General features: G+C 38.8%; 1 protein-coding gene across 1 annotated transcript in view; it reads right to left on the bottom strand.

Annotated features, from left to right (window-relative positions):
• The window catches only part of LOC109844747 (E3 ubiquitin-protein ligase SIS3), a 10641-nt gene continuing 3552 nt past the window's right edge, over positions 11637–18725 (bottom strand). Inside the window, exons 7-10 of the mRNA XM_020413859.1 lie at positions 17571–17636; positions 16648–16764; positions 16320–16433; positions 11637–12351 (exon numbers count right to left, since the gene is read on the bottom strand). Of these exons, the coding sequence (XP_020269448.1) occupies positions 11962–12351; positions 16320–16433; positions 16648–16764; positions 17571–17636 (687 nt within the window). The 3' untranslated portion in view covers positions 11637–11961. The remainder of the gene's footprint in view (positions 12352–16319; positions 16434–16647; positions 16765–17570; positions 17637–18725) is intronic.

Here is an 18725-nt window from a genome sequence, read left to right as displayed (position 1 = left end):
TCAAAACCAACAAGCTTGCAATGCTGATCATTAGAGCATCGGTGGACCAGACTATTCGTGGAGGGATTCCGCCTTGTGAAACTGCTAAGGAGTTGCTTGAGACCATCACGAAGCAGTTTGAGGGATCCGTTAGAGCGAGACAGTACAATTATCTGGTCAAACTCATTAATCTGAAATATGATGGAAGTGGTGATGTTCGGCAGCACATTTTGAAGGTCTCTCAGTTGATCATTCGTCTAAGGGAGTTGAGACTTCAGTTAGAGGATGATCTAATGGTTCATTTTGCAGTCGCTTCTCTACCAAGCAAATTTGACACTTTTAAGGTGAACTACAGTTCTCAAGACAGGAAATGGGACTTGAATGAGCTTATTGTTGTATGTGTTGCTGAGGAAGTAGGAAAAGCTGAGATGGCAAATCTAGCACATGGCAAGCTTGGACCAAATAAGGCAGGAAAGAAATCCTTCAAGTATCAAGGGCACAATAAGGGGAAGAAGTCTTTCGGCAATTTTTCAACTATTTCTAGCACTTCTTCAGCAAGTGAAAAGGTTGAATGTTTCTTCTGCAAGAAACCTGGTCATATGAAGAGAGACTGTCTGAAGTATAAGCAGTGGCTGAAGAAGAAGGGAGGGAATAATCCACAGTCGGAAGGCAAGGACAAATGAGCAATTGCTTTTGGGAAACTCACAGTCTTTGGAGGTGGAGCTCGTTGGGACTTTCAGTCTGCGCTTGGATTCTGGAGTTTCCTTAGTTTTATTAGACACTTTCTATGTACCTCCTATGAGAATGAATTTTATTTCAGTTTCTAGATTTTCTGAATCTGGTTATAGTTTTGTTTTTGAAAATAATTTTGTTTCTATCAAAAATGGTTTGGATGTTATCAGACATGGTTTCTTAATTGACGGTCTTTATAGATTAAATCTGGATGCATCTCTTCTTTCCCCTCTCTGTATGTCTATGAATTCATTTTCTTCTGGTACAAAGCGTCCTAGGATTACTAGTAATTCAGGAGTGAAGGTCTCCTTGACCTCATTCATACAGATATTTGTGGACCTTCCCATTCTCTCTCATAGTGGTCAGCGATACTTCATCTCCTTTATAGATAATTTTTTGCGCTATGCCTATATTTTTCGTCTTCACCACAAATATGAGGCACTGGATGTTTTCAAGATCTTTCAAGCTGAAGTTAAAAAAAAATAATTAGAAAGAAAGATTAAATATGTGCGTTCTGATCAAGGTGGGGAATTCTATGGTAAAATCGATCAGGACGACACATATCATGGTCACAAGGCATTGTTCCTCAGTACACTCTCCCAAGTTCTCCGCAGCAAAATGGAGTAGCTGAAAGAAGAAATCGTACTTATCAAGATGTTGCTCGCAACATGATGAGTCATATGGCTTCCGAGAAAACCCTGTCGATCGCTGCATATACCTCAAAATCAGTGGGAGCCGATTTCTCATTCTAGTATTGTATGTAGATTATATATTGCTTGCCAGCAGCGACATTCATCTCCCACATGAGACTAAAGTTTTTCTTTCAAGGCATTTTGATATGAAAGACCTCGGAGATGCTCATTATGTTTTGGGTATGAAGATCCATAGAGATCGAACTAAAGGCTTGTTTATATTGAGAAAGTCCTTCAACGATATGGTATGAAGTTTTGTGCACCATGTGAAGCCCCAGTTGTCAAAGGAGATATGTTCAACAAATCACAATGCCCACGAAATGAAGTTGAGCGTAGGCTCGTGAACTCTGAGGAGTATGTCTCTGCAGTTGGCAGTCTAATGTATGCGGTGTCATGCATCAGGCCAGACATCAGTTATATCGTGGGAATATTAGGCAGGTTTCAACAAAATCCTGGTGTAGCTCATTGGAAAGCTGTAAAGAAGGTTTTGCGGTATTTGCAGAGGACCAAGGATTTCATGTTGGTCTACAGAAGGTCTGAAAATCTAGAAGTCGTTGGTTATTCAGATTCAGATTTCGCAGGATGTGCTGATAGCAGAAAATCAACATCAGGTTATATATTTCTGCTCGCTGGAGGAGCAGTTTCATGGAAAAATGCCAAGCAGTCCTTAGTGACAACATCCACCATGGAGGCAGAGTATGTTGCTGCTTTTGAAGCAACATTGCATGCCTCTTGGCTCAAGAATTTTATCAGTGAACTAAAGGTGGTGGATTCCATTCAGAGACCAGTAAAGTTGTATTGTGACAATCAAGCAGTCGTACAGTTTGTAAAGAACAAGAATTTTTCTAGCAGGAATAAGCACATCGGTGTGAAGTACTTGTTAGTCATTGATAAGGTCGAACAAGGATTGATTGAGGTTCCTCATCTGCCTACTCAATTGATGATTGCTGATCCTTTGACCAAGGGAATTTCTCCAGGGCTCTTCAAGGAACATGTATCCAGTATGGGTGTTCTAGAGTCTTTCGATTCTATATGATCAGTGAGATTCAGTTGTCGTAGTAGTTTTGTTTTATTTTCAAGTACTATATTCTGGATTGTTTTGAGCTCATAAAGAAACTATTGTGCTATTTTTTAGCAGTTTGATATTTTCAAGCATTGTGTTCTTGGTCATTGTTGCTTGATATATATTTTAAAGTAAAGAAAACTAAAGTTTAAAGTAAAGAGTTTCAAGTTAATCGTAAAGAAACTCGAATTAAAGATAGTGGTCCATAGAGTCATAAAGGTTAAAGTAAAGAGACTCTTAAATTTGTGCAGAAGCTGAATATGATTGGGCATCATATTTGAGGCTTTCGTTCTGGACTAAAGGTGATGGTTTTCACATGGCGGATGCCGGTAAAAGTTTCAGAACGGCATACATGTTTGTGTATGTTGCAGAGGACACTTAAGGGCGTACATCGGATTTGACCATAAGGGATGTACGGCTCTATTACACTCCACTAAAACCACCATAAGGAAAATGTCTTTAGAACATTAGTGGTACTAGCGGTTGGACCGTGGAGTGACCTTGTGCCATATTAGAGCATATAGTGTTTTCACGATCAACCATTAGTGGTACTTTTGTTTTAAGGAAAATGTTTCGGAAACTATCCTAATTAGAATCATGGCAACAAGTTGTTTTCTAAAATAAATGGGTGCGCACCCGACTTTTAAAAGTTTTTGAAAATTTAAATATTTTTTTTTAAAAATTAAAAATGAGGTATGTTGTGCCAAGTGGGAGATTGTTGGGTTCGATTAATCGAACGAACCCATGTGGCCCAACCTACTCGATTTTGGATTTGATTTAAAGTTGTCATTGATTCAAGTTAGGATCAGGATGCTAACCACATGATCTGGTTAGACTGTTTCATGTTTATCAAGTTGGGTGGTTATCTTGAATATCTAAATGATAGGATCGACCGGAGTGTAATCTCACGGTTGTGATTAAACCATGATGGGTAGGGTTAATCATAAATATCTATATAAAGGGTGGGAGTCCCTCCTAAACCATGATGGGTAGGGTTAATCATAAATATCTATATAAAGGGTGGGAGTCCCTCCTCTCAACCGTACGCAGAAAAGAGACCTAATTCCCATCATTGGCTACGGGAGGAGAGAGGAGAAGACTTCCATTATTTCGTCGGTGAACGGTAATTAGATCTATATTTCTAGTTCAATTTCTCATGCCTAGATCGTTAAATAATCCAACATCATAGACCTACAAAAAGTCTCGCAATGGAGATCCTTCTCATACTCGTCGAGCCCATTCACACATAAGAATAACATGTTTTGTGCTCTCCGGCTCTTCCATACAAACTTCACAACTTTATTCTACCAATACTCCCTTATGCAACAGACCATGTTTGATCGCTAAAATATCATGAAAAAGTCTCCATCCAAAGAATTTTACTTTATTTGGGATTCGACACTTCCGCAACGCCTTCCACATAGGGCTTGGGTTTCTTGCATGCTCCACAAACCTCCTCAGATTCTCTTCCTCGAGGATCTCACAAACTACATGATATTCACTTTTCACTGGGAATAAGCCATCCATGCACCCTGCCCAAATCAACTTATCCTCGTCATACTGGATTTGAAGGGGACAATTGATTAATCTTGAAAAACCCTCGTGTATAAAAGAGGGCATTGATTAATAGAATTTTAAATTTCAGCATAGTTTTAATATGATAGGGATTCTTAGATAAAGAAGATTAGAAAGGAGGATTTTGATTATTATAATTTTTATAATTATGTATTGTTTTAATTTGATTAGGATTACCAAATATTTGGTTATTAGAATTTTCTAATTATAAATAGATTTAAGTTTTTTTATAGTAAACGACATATAGATTTTATTCAGACTTCAATCATGACGTACAAAACCAGCCAACATCAATGGCTATTTATCACGTAGAGTAACATCAACTAGCTCATTATGAGCAAAACAAGCTAATAAATGAGCAATCTCGTTAGCTGCATGCAGAACCATGGAGAAACGATATTCATCAAATACAACACAAAATCTTCTAATATCCGTTTCAAGCAAATCTAACTGATGGTAGGGCACCTCATCATTGAGGAGCATACTAATAACTTAGGGGAGAATCAGATTAAAAAGACACCATCTTATAGCCTTGTTATCTTACTATTGTAACACCTTCCTTGATTATTGAAAGCTCCCCTATACGAGTAGATTGTATAGGTCAGGAAGAGAACACACCAGCCACTAAAACAAAACATTTTGATTCGAGTGCAGCTGATATATATAGTTTGGATATGACCATTGGTTCACTTCAGGTGGAGGTGTTTGAGGCCATTGGAGGTGCTATCAGCCGCAGAGTTGATGATATTGGAGAAGGGTTGCGAACTCTTCTAGTTGATTGAGGTCGTTCGCGACCATTTGGGTGAACTACGTTCGGCTTGATTCATTGGGCAAGAGGATACGTAGGCAGTCTTTATGATGCAGCCGGATTTGATTTTGATGGGGGTGAGATTGATTTGGTGAGTTGATACCGATATTTGGAGAGTGTTTGCATTCTCGTTTGGGTCTCGACTTGTTGTGGAGTAAGTCCGTTGTCGTGAATTGTTTCACTTCGTACTGGACACAACAAGTGAGACATTTGGTTTGGTTGGTGTCGGCTCAGTTTTGGGAAAACTTCACCGAGGTGGAGAATTGTGAACACGTGAAGCTTTAGTAGGGGGCCAGCCACGAATTTCTTTCACGTGACCTCATTGCGGATGAAAGAAATGCGGCCCACTAACCTGTTTTTCGGCAGCAATTATATAAATACCTGACAATCAACTAGGTTTTTTTGAGCGAGGAGATTTGGTTGCGGAACAAAGTCGGCGTTTTTTTTTTTTTTTGGCAGCGCGCAAGTAGAGGAGCACATGTCGTGTCTTGTTTTTGAAATCCATCCTACATCACATTTTATTTTAATGACACTCAAGCCCAGTTTGTTTCACATTCTCACTACATATTTTCCCTCATGGTCCTCCATAAACTGAGAATTCGCCTCTTTAAATTCTTTAATATATTTTCCCGCAAATGGACCTACTTCTTCCACCCTCAAAGGATCCTTTCCATGTATTCAAAGCTTTCGATTTATGCCAGAGCTTCCACGCCATCACCGACCACAATGCCAAGTCCTCTGTCTCTCACGCCCCTTCCACCAGGCCTCAACCATTATTTGAATGTTTTCACTATCACACACCTGCAAAAAGTCTCGCAATGGAGATCCTTCCCATACTCATCGAGCCCATTCACACGTAAGAATAACATGCTTTGTACACTCCACCTCTTGCATACAAGCTTCACAACTTTCTTCTACCAATACTCCCGGATGCAACAAATTAACCTTGTTTGATTAGTAGAATATCATGAAAGCATCTCCATCCAAAGATTTTTTACTTTATTTGGGATTCGACACTTCCAAACACCTTCCACACAGGGCTTGGGTTTCTTGCATGTTCCACAAACCTCCTCAGGCAACTACATGATATGCACTTTTCACACGGAATACGCCATCCATGCACCCTACCCAGTATTCTCGTCAAACTAGAAACTAAGTGGAAGGGTCAGCACTTCCTCAGCCAATGTTGGTTCAAATAAGCCTTGAACGACACCAGCTTTCCACCACCTAGCTGATTGATCTATAAGTTCACTCACTCTCATATTAGATAGCACCATTTTCAGCAATATAGCCTGAAGCTTGTCACCCTAACATAATAGGCATATATCATGTAGCACATGAATAGAGCACCCATCACCAATTCTCCATCTTAGGCCCTTTAAAAAAAATTCTCACCGCCATGATCCCATGCTAAGGTCCAGAAGGTGCGTCGCCCATAAAGGCATTTAGAAATAATGTGTTAGGGAAGTAATGTGCCTTGAAAACCTAAAAGAAATAACGAGTCATGGTTCTGGAGCAAATGCTATCCTTGCTTTGCTAACATTGCAAGGTTGAAAGCATATAAATCTCGAAATGCCTTCCCGCCCTCGTGCTTAGGTCTGCACATCTTCTTCGACCCGAGCCAATGGATTCATTATTCATTTGATTTCTAACCCACCAAAATCAGTTGACCATACTGCCTATTTCATTGCAAAAAAATTTAAGAAGCAAGAAACAACACATCACATATGTCGAAATCGCTTGAGCGACGGCCTAATTAACTTTTCCTTCACTACTTTCATTAACAATTATTCCTTCCATCCCTGTAATTTATGCCACAATCGATCCTTCAACCAGCCAAAAACTAACCTTTTCTTAGTACCAATTACTGTCATGAGACAAAGGTAACACCCAAACTCTCTTTCCTCTCGATCACCCAATCGCTAAAGGATATGTCTGTGTATAGCATCCTCGATATTTTGGTTAAAAAATAAAGTAGTTTTCTCTGTATTTAATTGTTGTCTAGAGGCTTCTTACAAAATTCTATCACGTTCCTGCAAATTTGCACAGGCAAAAAGCAAGCAATCATCGGCTAAAAGAAGATGGCCAGTGGCCATTAGTGCCAAAGGAGATACCATTCAGGTTACCCGCCTCTGATTCTTTTTGAAATAGAGCTAGACTCTTAGCACAAATAATAAATGAGTATGGAGAAAATGGATCACATTGTCTCAATCCCCTTCTAGGTTTAAAACACTCACATGGCTCGCCATTCATCATTATTGAAAATGTTGTGGTCATTATGCATTGCATAATCGCATCAACCTATCTTTCACATAAACCAAGCTTCAACATGATTGCTTGACCGATCCTAGGGCTTAGACATATCAAACCTCACAGTCATATGTTGTGCGGCTCCCCTCTAGCTTATTCTAATGCAATGTATTGCTTTGAATACCACAAGAACATTGTCTGTTATTAAACAGTCTGGAACAGAGGCACTCTGGTTTTGGGATATTATCTCTGGAGAACAACCTTCAATCTATTTGCAAGCACTTTGATGCCAGCTTGTATAATACATTACACAAAGAGATATGCCGAAACTCTGTAATCTTTTTTGGTTGTTTTACCTTTGGTATCAAAACAATGTGTGTGTAATTTATTTTTTGAAGCAACCTCCCTTCATTCAGGAAAGATAATACACCATTTGTTACATCCTTACCAATAATATTCCAATACTTTTGATAAAACAACGTTGATATCTTGCCAGGTCCTGGGGCCTTTAAGGGGTGCATTTGTTTCAGAGTTTGATGAACCTCCTCCTTTACAAACTCACTCACGAGAATCATATTCATATCATCATCAACTCTTTTTCAACCACATTTAGCACTGAATCAAGGTTTCTTGGGGAGCTGGCGGCAAACTCTTGTCAACATCTCTTCGTCGAACTCCCTCACTCTCATCGCTGCCGATTCCAACGCCGCCTAAACTCACCTCCTCGAGACCCCAAATCCACTCCCTCATTTCCACCAAATCCCCACCATCAGTTTCTCTTCAACATTAAACCCCTCTCATGCCCCTAAACCCTAATCCTAATTCTCCTCCATTGCCATGACCGCCATCGTTCTTCCCTCATCCTCCTCTAGCACCAACTACCACCAAAGAAATCATTGTTATCTTGCATCTGCCTCTCGCCTCATCCTTGAAGTACCACCTCCTGCTATCGTCATTCCTCCTCTGATCTCTCCATCACTCTCTACCATCCATTCTATCCACCATCCTACACCCTCTCCATTGCTATCCACCCTCTCTACCGCTCTCTACCTCTTTGTTAGCTCATTGTTTATTTGCCAAGCTATTCTTGGATTTGGATGCTTGGGTTTCAAACTCTTTGATGAAAATCTACATTGAGATTAGACATTAATTGTGGTGATGCTAAAAGGGTTGTGTTGTTGGAGTTAAGGAGACGAATATGATTTATTGGAACACTATATTTGAAAAATTGTTGAAGTATTGGATATTAGAAGATACCAATAAGTTGTTTGATGAAATGTAGAAGAGAAATAATTTCTTGGACTAGTATGATTATATTGAAGGCTAGTCATTTGTTGAAGTTGTTGATCATTTCAAGGCGATATTGACCGATGGCATCATGCATAAGTTGAGAATATGATGTTTTTTTACAAGGGTATCCTTTTTGGTTTTTATTCTTGCAAAAGGAAGATTAGATGTCAATGTTAACGCTTGGATGGTATAACAAACGGATTACTTTTTTTAGAGCAAGTGCAGCAAGCTCCCTGTTGGGAGTCCTAGTCAGCAAGCTCCCAAGAGCTCTCAAGACATGACCCACCATTTTCAATGCCACATCACCCTCCTAACTAATGTTGATCTCCATTGGGAGCTCCCAAGAGCTCCGGTGGGCCCCACTGGCCACATCAGCCCAGGGAGCCCCTTGGGAGCTTGTTGGGAGTTTGTTGGAGGGGGGTTCACGAGCTCCCACCGCCACGTAGGCCTTAAGAGCGACGGTGGGAGCTTGGTGCACTTGCCCTTATGGATATCAATGATGATTATTCCATATCCTAAGAGATTAAGTATTTCACAAAGAAAATTAGCCTCATGAAGATTATGATGTACATATGAAGGTTATAGCGTACCTATTAATATTATCACGTATCTAATAAGGTTAACTTGTACTAGTTAAGATTATGGTGTACCTGTTAAGATTATGGTGTACCTATTTAGGTTATACATGTTAATGTTATGATGTATCTGTTAAGGTAATGATTCCTGGCAATGTTATACTAAAATTGTTAAAAATTATAATTTTAGAATGCATTTAACTATTATTAACTAAAATATTTTAAGATATACTCACGTTAGCTCTAATGTCGCTAGGTCTTTCAACAACTAAATACTTATACTTAAACATGCAAGCTCATAAATGGACTAATTCCTAATATTTCTCCATAAAACCACTGATCCAAATTCTCATTATTAACATACTCAAACAAGCATCCTAATTGTAAACACAAAACTTAAATTAAAAGATCATAACTTTTTCCTAAATTAAAAACTTAAAATTGTTAAAACTTTAGACTTTTATCTGAATACTTATGTGACTTATGTGATTGTTGGTACATTAATAGCCATAGAGAGATGTTATTTCTTAGATTGTGATAGCAACAGTTCATGTACAAAGAAAATATTATGGAGATCTCGTTGTGTAGTTGTGTGTACATAAACATCAAAAATTAGATAAACATATAATTGTATGGGTTGATTGTGAACTATGAAGGACTAGCCGTGAATCTTACCTAGGGAAATTTTGCAAACCGCCTCATGAAAGTTTCTGAAACTGTAAATAACCTTTGACAGTTATATTCTAAACTTAACAACCAATGGGTAAACTTAACAACCAATAGATAAACTTAACAAGCAATATTCAAAATTAAAAAATTTACTATATAAAATTAAAAAATATACAGCACAAGACAATCATTCATATACTTATTTCTCATTCGGTTCTTAAGGTCATTCTTGAATTTTTTTTTAATGTTAAAAAATGCTCTTTCAACACTTGTCTTTGCAGCAAGATTAGTATCAATTTTACCAATTTGTACACCAAAAGCAATTTGTCCATCTTTCTTTCAACCAACTTCTTATCAAGTTAACATATCCTTTAAATTAAAAAAAAACCATGATGAGAAACACAAACTAAATAAATTATGCCGGTACCATGTATACATCTCAAGTAAATAGCACCACATTCAAAAAATTTATCTAAAATAAAATCAATATCCTAAGTACCATATTACAATAATCGAGCTTAGATGACTTTTAATGCTGGCTTACGTTAGTTGTGCAACAATACATACTTCAATACGCATACCTTGAATTGTGTTAATATTTAGAGCTTTGCTACGGGGACCCAAAATATGGGACCAATAGAGGGGACAAGTGAGGTGTTCCCCTCCTATTGGATAATAAGTTGACTATCATTAATGATAGCCAACTCATTATCCAATAGGAGGGGGACACCTCACTTGTCCCATCTATTGGTCCCATATTTTGGGTCATTGAGGAATTTTTCTAATATTTAATCAAAACGACTTCTACAGTTAAGTACATTGATTAAAAATTGAGAGCGTAATAGATAGACTTCGGTCTCAAATTTATTTCCCCTTGCACTTGCATGGGGTAATGAGGATGAAAAACTCAAGGTGGGGCCAAGGCTCTTGGCCCCAAGGCAGGTCCGCTTCGTCATGCTGTGGTTAAAAGCAGATGAGAAGTCCCTAAAATGCTATAACAGCAGGAATAGAAATAATCATGGAATAAAAAAAAAAGAAAAAGAAATAATCAACATGGCAATTAAGCATAACAGGTATATATGTTGATATCATGAGATGTCGCAGTTATATCAAAATAGCATTAACTATTTATTCACATGTATAAGAGTAATAAAAAAACATAGTCGGATTAACAAATTAGAAAGTAATCCACCGCAAATTGTTTCAAGAGAGGAAAAATTTCCAATAAAGGGGACAGGTGAGGTGTCACCCTCCTATTGGATAATGAGTTGGCCATCATTAATGATGACCAACTCATTATCCAATAGGAGGGGGACACCTCACTTGTCCCCTCTATCGGTCCCATATTTTGGGTCCCTATAGCAAAACTCTTTATTGTGATCCCCAGAAGGTGGTTAGACCGGGACCATTCCCCCCCACAACGGAACAGCAATTACAGCCACGAAAATATTGCTGGCCCAGGTTACGGACGAGAGGGATATCACAAATGTTCAGACGTCCACAGGGGGTGGTCTGCTGATCACTGATTCTAACCAAGCTAGAGTTGGAGAATCTAACAAAGAGGGGAATTTGGAGGAAGTTAAAAAGTTTTTCGAGGGTACTTTCAAAATCCAAAAATATCTGATAAATCATACATGCGAAATTATAAAATACAAACACCGACAGGTGCGTGTAGGCGATCCATCATTCAATTCTTACGGGTACAAACTTATTTGTCGGTAAACGGCCCCCATCTCCTAGACGGAAGGGACGAGTGAAAAGGGCTCAGATTTTTTGCTCCTCTGCTCAATGATTTTAGATGGTTTTCGTAAATACTCAAATTTAATTTGGGATGACTTCCTTAAAATTCCACCTGTGTGACTGCAGAACTGTTGCTGGTCCCTTGAATGAGATCCACGATATAAATAGTTACCTTTATTTTATTATTCCCCCCCTTATCTTTTTCCATTCAAGATTGAGAACTCCACCAATCCGAACACAAGGGGGAAAAACATCACACGGTGAAAACTCAATGCAGTTGGATACTGATAACCAAGCAACATAAATTGTCTTTCAACATTTACATTTGGAGGTATAAAAAAAAGAAAAAAAAAATTCCCTTATGTAGAAATCTTTTCCCCCTTATGTGAGCATCAATGGCCGACAAAAAGGTAGTATTAAATGTATTATATCCTTGATACTACTTTCATACTGCAGGTAAAATGACAAGATGAAAGAGGATCTCGCATCTCTGTCATTGCATTTGAGTATAACAATAGTACCAAAAATATAGTACATTAGCATTTCAAAAAAAGGTCTTGGGTTAAGACAGACAAAATATGTATCCGATCAATGCGCAACACGATCAGCTGCAGGTGTCATCGAACTCTCCTCCGATACAACCACCACCGTATGAAATCCATTCTCCTCGTGATGCTCAGAGCGAACCACCGGTCTGAGCAGCCCTTGAAGGCGGAGGAGGTAGCTCTGGCCAGCCGCCGGATGCTGTGACCGCACATACCGATTGGCGGCGGCTGCAGTTATGGTGGTGGTGGTCATCGTTGCTTGGTTGGTGGTGGCGCCGTTAGAGTCTGTGTCGGATGTGCGGATATTGGAGAGGGCGCTGAGGTCGAGGTTGGGGAAGACTGAGCAGCGGCAGCGTGGACATTTTACATTGAGACGAAGCCACTGGTCGATGCAGTCCACGTGGAAGTTATGTGCACAGGGAAGCCCCCGTACCTGCATGCATTGCCGTGAGTTCGGTTTCCAATCAAAGATCAGAAATCAACGACTTATTGTGCAACTGGCATTAGATGCACAGCAGGGTAGTGTCTGTTCATTGGAAATATGGGTAATAGCAGATGTACTTCATGTACTATGAGATCGTTGCTTCTTCTATCTTCTACACTAAATTATTAGCACCTACACTACCAGAACTCAACATATGCTATTTCCCAGGTTAGATTGAGACGTCACATGATTTCCATGAGGTGATAAATTACCTCTTATCGACTGTTTACTTGGGAAAAAAATATCAAAATTGTGCTCTAATAGTACATATTAGATTGCTGTCAAAAAATATTAAGTCATATCATTTCAGATTTTATACTAATATTGTCAATCTTCTAGATTGCTGTCAAAAAAGAGAATATTAGTATAAAATCCGAAATAAAAAGTTAGAAATTCAAGCCTGATCGGAAGCGGTCGGGATTTCACTGTCCTACAAGATTGAGGACTCGTCTATCGCCCTGGCGCAGTCGATCCTCTCTCCCCTAGCGGTAAAACCCCACAGCTCGGCCGACCTCCGTACTCGGGCGAAAGTAACAGAGCTTAAGCTCAGATGAAGAATGTTGCCCAAAGAGAAAACTAAAACTTTTACGACGAAAATATTAACAGAGGAAGAGAAGATAGAAGAGTTTCTGTGTCTTCCAAACTGGAGAAAAACTCTATTTATAGGAGTGGAAAACCTTTAGATCTGTTGCACATCCTGCATATTGTCCACAAACTCGCGTAACTCCCCGCGCGATCTCCGTAGTCGTTACGAGACCGAGTCAAAAAATGTGTAAAACGTGCAAAATAAAATCTGGAGAAGTAAAAGGAATGCGTGCGTGTGCGTCGCGGCGTGGTGAGGCGTGGCGTGCGTGCGCGCGTATGTATTATGCAAAGCCCACCCAATACAAAACCTAAAACACTACTCAAAGCCCAATAAGAGGTGTTCCAATATAAACCCTTACTATTCATCTCAATTTCCAATGGGAGACTATTCACAAAGACAAGATTGCCTTTTCATGAACAACATAGCCAACAATCAAGGTTATCGATAGCGAATAGCGTCGCGTAGCGGTGAGGCATCGCTAAGACTATTCCGGGCTATTGCGGCAAAATAACGGTAAAAAACGTAAAGTCAAATAGCGGTCTAATTTAGATATGTATAAATACTAAAAAAAAATTAAAGAAATATCTAAGAAATCTAAAAGTACATATTGGATGATTTAAAGAGATCCTAAACATAAAATAGACATGTAATCATCACGTAATACCGAAGATGACTGGAGGAGTCAAAAAGTTATCGTCTTCGAGAAGAAGAGCTTAGCGGTGACAGGACTGCCCCTAAGAGGAGCTCACGGTGAAGGAGGTGAAAGGAAGTATCAATGTAGGTGCCAGAGTCTATGAGAGGTGGCGGGAGTATGTTAAAAATCACAGGAGACGGTGAAATATAATGATCAAAAGTTGAGTTTAATTTTAAAACAATAAGCCTCAAACCGCTTTTAAATAGCAGTCAAAAAGCAAATTTCGAATGCAATCGCTCACTATTTACCGTTATGACACACTATTGGCCGCTTTTGCGAACAGACATTCCGCAATATGTCACTGCTATTGCGCGATAGTGTAGCCGGCGATAGCGTCGCGGGAAGGGACCGCTAACGCTATTAGCGCCGCTATTGCAGGGCTATTTATCGCTATTTATAACAGTGCCAACAATCCCCCTAAAAGGCAATATTGACTGAAAACTCAAAATCAATAAATAAATCAATAAATCATAAAACAAATATAGGTTGGCAACATTTCGTATCGTGAATTCGATGGAGGTAGCTTTTGGTTTTGAACATTTTCATAGTGAGTTCATCGCCACGTGAGGGACATAATGGACTAGACCTTGAATTAGGCCCATTGAACCAGATATTGATAAAAACACACACAATATGTCTTCATCTATTGAGCAAGGCAAGTTGAGCGTTAAAGGTCATGCTCACAATAAACCGAACCGACTCATGAGAGTTTCTAGGGGTTAGCCCAACCCCCCCAACCGCGGCCATCACGATTCCTCTCACATAGGTAAGTCCTCCAAGGGTACTACAGCTGGATATTATACCATCTACAATACACGCGTTGGACTTATTAAGAATAAAACTCAGCCAACCAACTGCATCATAAGAGCATCGTCACCATAGAGAAGGGGAAGTAGCAAATGCTACCATAATGATATATAAATATATCTAGGTCGATGCTCCACACGAGTCACTAGTCCAGCTTGTTTCTACCACATTGAACCTACATTGGGACTAAGTCTCCAAATAAAGATTGGGTTACCACTGTCAGTGACCTTACTATGAGCTTAACCCCATCTCCCTCGATGAAACCAGAACCACACTCCTGGATAATCTCTTAGTCAAAAGGTCAGCAAGATTCTTCTCAGACTTTACAAAGTCTAAGATCACAACTTTGCCTAGCAGGCGTTGTACAGATTTATATCTTATTTGAATATGTTTGTTAAGTTTTTTATTTACATGCACTTGCTTTAGAAGCTTTATGGTAGATCTAGAATCAGAATGAATGGAAATAGTAGAAGAAGGTTTAGGGACCAAATGAAGTTTAGAGAATAGATCTTTCAACCATTCTGTTTTTATACAAGTGGTATCAAGAGCAATGAATTCAGATTTCATGGTGTTCCTGGCAATTACTGTTTGCTTATAGGATTTCCAAGATACAACTGCACCACCAAAAAAAAAAATATCCAGATGTAGACTTTACACTGTTAGAATTCGTGACCCACTTGGCGTCCCTATACCCTTTTATAGCATCAGGATACCCAATGTAAGTCAAGCAATAGTCAACTATGCCTTTTAAGTATTTGAATACTCTCTCTAAGGCAGACCAGTGGTCTTTGCTACGGTTGCTGGTTTACCGGCTCAGACTCCCTACAGTATAAGCTATATCGGGTCTTTGCTAGGGTTGATGGTTTATGTATAGGAGAGATTCAATCAGCTGAGAATACTTCAGTTGGGAGACAGGTTCACCTTCATTCTTCTTCAAGGATATAGAAGAATCATAAGGTGTGGAGACATGTTTAGAGTTATGAAAGTTGAATTTGATCAACATTTTCTCAATACTGTGAGAAAGACTCAAAGATATTCCTCTGTCTCAAAGATATTCCTGTCTCTATGTTGATGATATCCTTATCTTTGGAACAACTCTTGAATTAATTTTAAAGATTAAGGATTGAGAGCAAAGAAGAAACCCCCTCTGAGATTCAAGGGGCTTAAATGCTAAAAAAGCAGTTTAGTGGGATATAGTGGCTACACCACTATTATCCAGGAGATGTGTCCACAATTAAGGAATGGATGACGATGGAAATGGTATAATATCATGTGGGCCCACATGATCTTTTTGGTTAAAATAGGAGAAAATGATTGTTGTACTACTAATGCTGTATTATGTTGATACTCGTAGACAGTCATGAGATCCATCCCACTAATTGCTCATGGATCCCACACGTAACTTATCCAGTAGTACAAAACAGTAGAAGATTACTAATAGGATTAAAATTCCGGTTATTTGTTATCTCGGATACTATCATCACCCAATACAAACTTGAACTGAGGTAGTTAAGAAAGATGGACAGGACTCCAAACCGTCATATGAACTATATTGTACGTGAATGGGCCAAAGTGAAATCCTAAGACTTGATTGAGACCTAAAATTCACACAAATCAATCCCATGCTAAGGAAGGATGCTGAAATCACTACAGACTCTGGAAAAGAAAGGACGCTACAGGAACTGCTCTGAGGGTTGATTTCATCTCCAACACCCAAACAAAAATAAGATGATTAATATGCAACTAAAAGACATTTTGGGAGGAAGGGGCAAGAAAGTTCTAATGTATAGTTAACAGGATTAACAGTGTGGAAAAGAGAATCATTCTTACCTCATTCCCAACACAGAACTCTTCGAGGCAGATAGGGCATTCGCTACAATCAGTTGGGACAGCCTTAAGCCTAAACTTTGGAAGTTCTTGAATAAGAGCCTCAACTGCATCCCTCTGCAAGAAAATACATCGGGTATTAGATAATAGAGGAACAATCAAACTACCACTTAATACAATCAAAATACATTGTGGATATGGGAGAGCTCCATAAATTTGGGAAGTTCCATATCAATGGATTATAGGATGGGAGAAGAGAAGCAACATAAATGAGAACATCAAAAGAAGATATACACATTGGTACTTTCATCTGACTTTCCTCTAATGTTACCTGGGTCGGTGTCAGGTAAAGTCCCGGATGGTAGGCAGTATCTTGGCCCATTCCCCTCATTTCCTGACCAGCAGCTTCAAACGCCCAATCAGGCACACGAATCATGTCAACCAAAACCTGAAACAATCACAAACATAGGACCTTAAAGGTTCTACTGCAACCCATCTTCAAAGGCCTTTATGCCTCCCATACTTCTGTAAAACAAGACTATAAAGTAAAATCTTCTGGATTGTAATCTGGATGGACCCTACCTACAATTGGGAAAAATGTGCATTCCAATGAATCTCTCTATTGAAAAGATTCAAACAAGCTCTCAGCCATCATAATGGGTAAAAGTAAGGGTAAAGGGTACACCTTGTTTGGGCCCAACCACCCAACTGGTTCCATCTAGCATAATCTTTACTTTAGGCTTGGGTAGGCAGGCCAGATTCAAATTTTAAAACCACATGATATGTAGATCAGGCAGCGCCCTATATTTTGACTTCCTACTCAGTCCAAAGAAAATTTATATTAAATTGATATCTCAACGCATGTGTATACTCAATACTGTGATGTGTTTTTTGGGCGGTTGGGGTGGGGTTGGTTTAAGCCCAGCCAGGCCCACACACATCCCCACTTTAAAACACTGATTTCAATTTTTCGAATCATGATAAATAGAATAGCATTATGTGAAGTGGGCCCATGGAGTGGGATTGGGAGGTTAGGAGTTCACATCTGATGTAAATAATTGGAATTAAAAACCTCTGTGGATTCCTTCTAAAATATTGTAATGCTTTCATAGATTTCTTGCATGAAAACAGAATAAAAGAATCACTTTCTTCTGAGTCATGCATAATTCCAAATTATCAAATCAACTGGTTTAAATCTCAATTTGACTCATTAAAAAAACAGATCCTTATTGTGATTACTGTATAGAGCCCTACCCCATATTCTGAAACCGGAATTCCTTGTTGAGCACGCTGTAAATGAGCTCTCCTTCGCACTAGCCACTGCAAAAGACAGTCAAACATCAAATTTGAAAGATAATCATGTCAGCCATAAATGTAAATGTGATTCTCTCATGCTAGTGTAGTTACTTAACATGCTGTGCTAGGAGTTGAAGAGAAGTAGGATTAAAAAATCAACTCTATAACAATAGAGAAATAAAATTTTAGATGTGCGATTCTTAGGAAAATGATGGTGAAAAATCATGATCAGACATGTATATTTGGTCAAACCATCCACCACTAGGCTAGTCACACAGTGTGTAAACAGTAACCAACTGTTCTCAAACTTAGAAATTAAGCAGCTCAAACTTCTTTATTGCGGCCGACAGCCTTCATAAATTGGAGGAAAAAGGATCAGAGATTCATAGGTATTCCACAACACCTTGCAACATGGTGGTGCTGCCCGCAAGGCAGAATCAATACAGTACTGCAGCAAATGAAGGATGTGGTGGTGAAACCCTTATCATATCTTTCAAGCTATTGCAAAAGTAACATTCTCAATACTAAAATTTCATGGTTGTAAATGTGCCTACGCAGACCAACAGGGGTGAACCATTTGGTTACATGCAGAAACATGCAAGTTAAAACCAGGGGATCAAGCATAATGCTTTAAGTTGCACTTATGCTAAAATTTCCCTGTATTGAAAGGAAGATGCAGTCCTAGAATTCAGAAGCAAAATAGTTAACTAAAAGGGAAATGGTTTTCAAAAATAACAACAGTTTATTATCAATTCAATTACAAATTTCAAAGTAAACATGAAAACTCCAAGAGTTTAAGCAGTGGTTTATGTTAAATAATGTCAATGTACAGCATGTCATTACTTGCAAAATGTGTATCATACAGAACTTCATTATTATCTCTTCCTCAAACAGACTTATGCTAAATGCAATCCAACGTAGAGTATATTGATAATGCAATTTTAGCTAATATTAATATAAATTGCAATTCACTTATATATCATACGAGCTAAGTAGAGAATGTATACATGTATCAGGCACTCACTAGCAAATTCAGACGTAATACTTTTTAAAAAACCTATGTAGGTAGGTAGTTCAGCTAATAAGCCACGGAAACCATTTGACAGAGTAGGT

The sequence above is a fragment of the Asparagus officinalis genome, chromosome 6, assembly GCF_001876935.1.
Source record: "Asparagus officinalis chromosome 6, Aspof.V1, whole genome shotgun sequence".
NCBI classification, from domain to species: domain Eukaryota; kingdom Viridiplantae; phylum Streptophyta; class Magnoliopsida; order Asparagales; family Asparagaceae; genus Asparagus; species Asparagus officinalis.
Note: the sequence above shows the minus strand (reverse complement) of the source record. Positions and strands in the feature narration are given on the sequence as shown.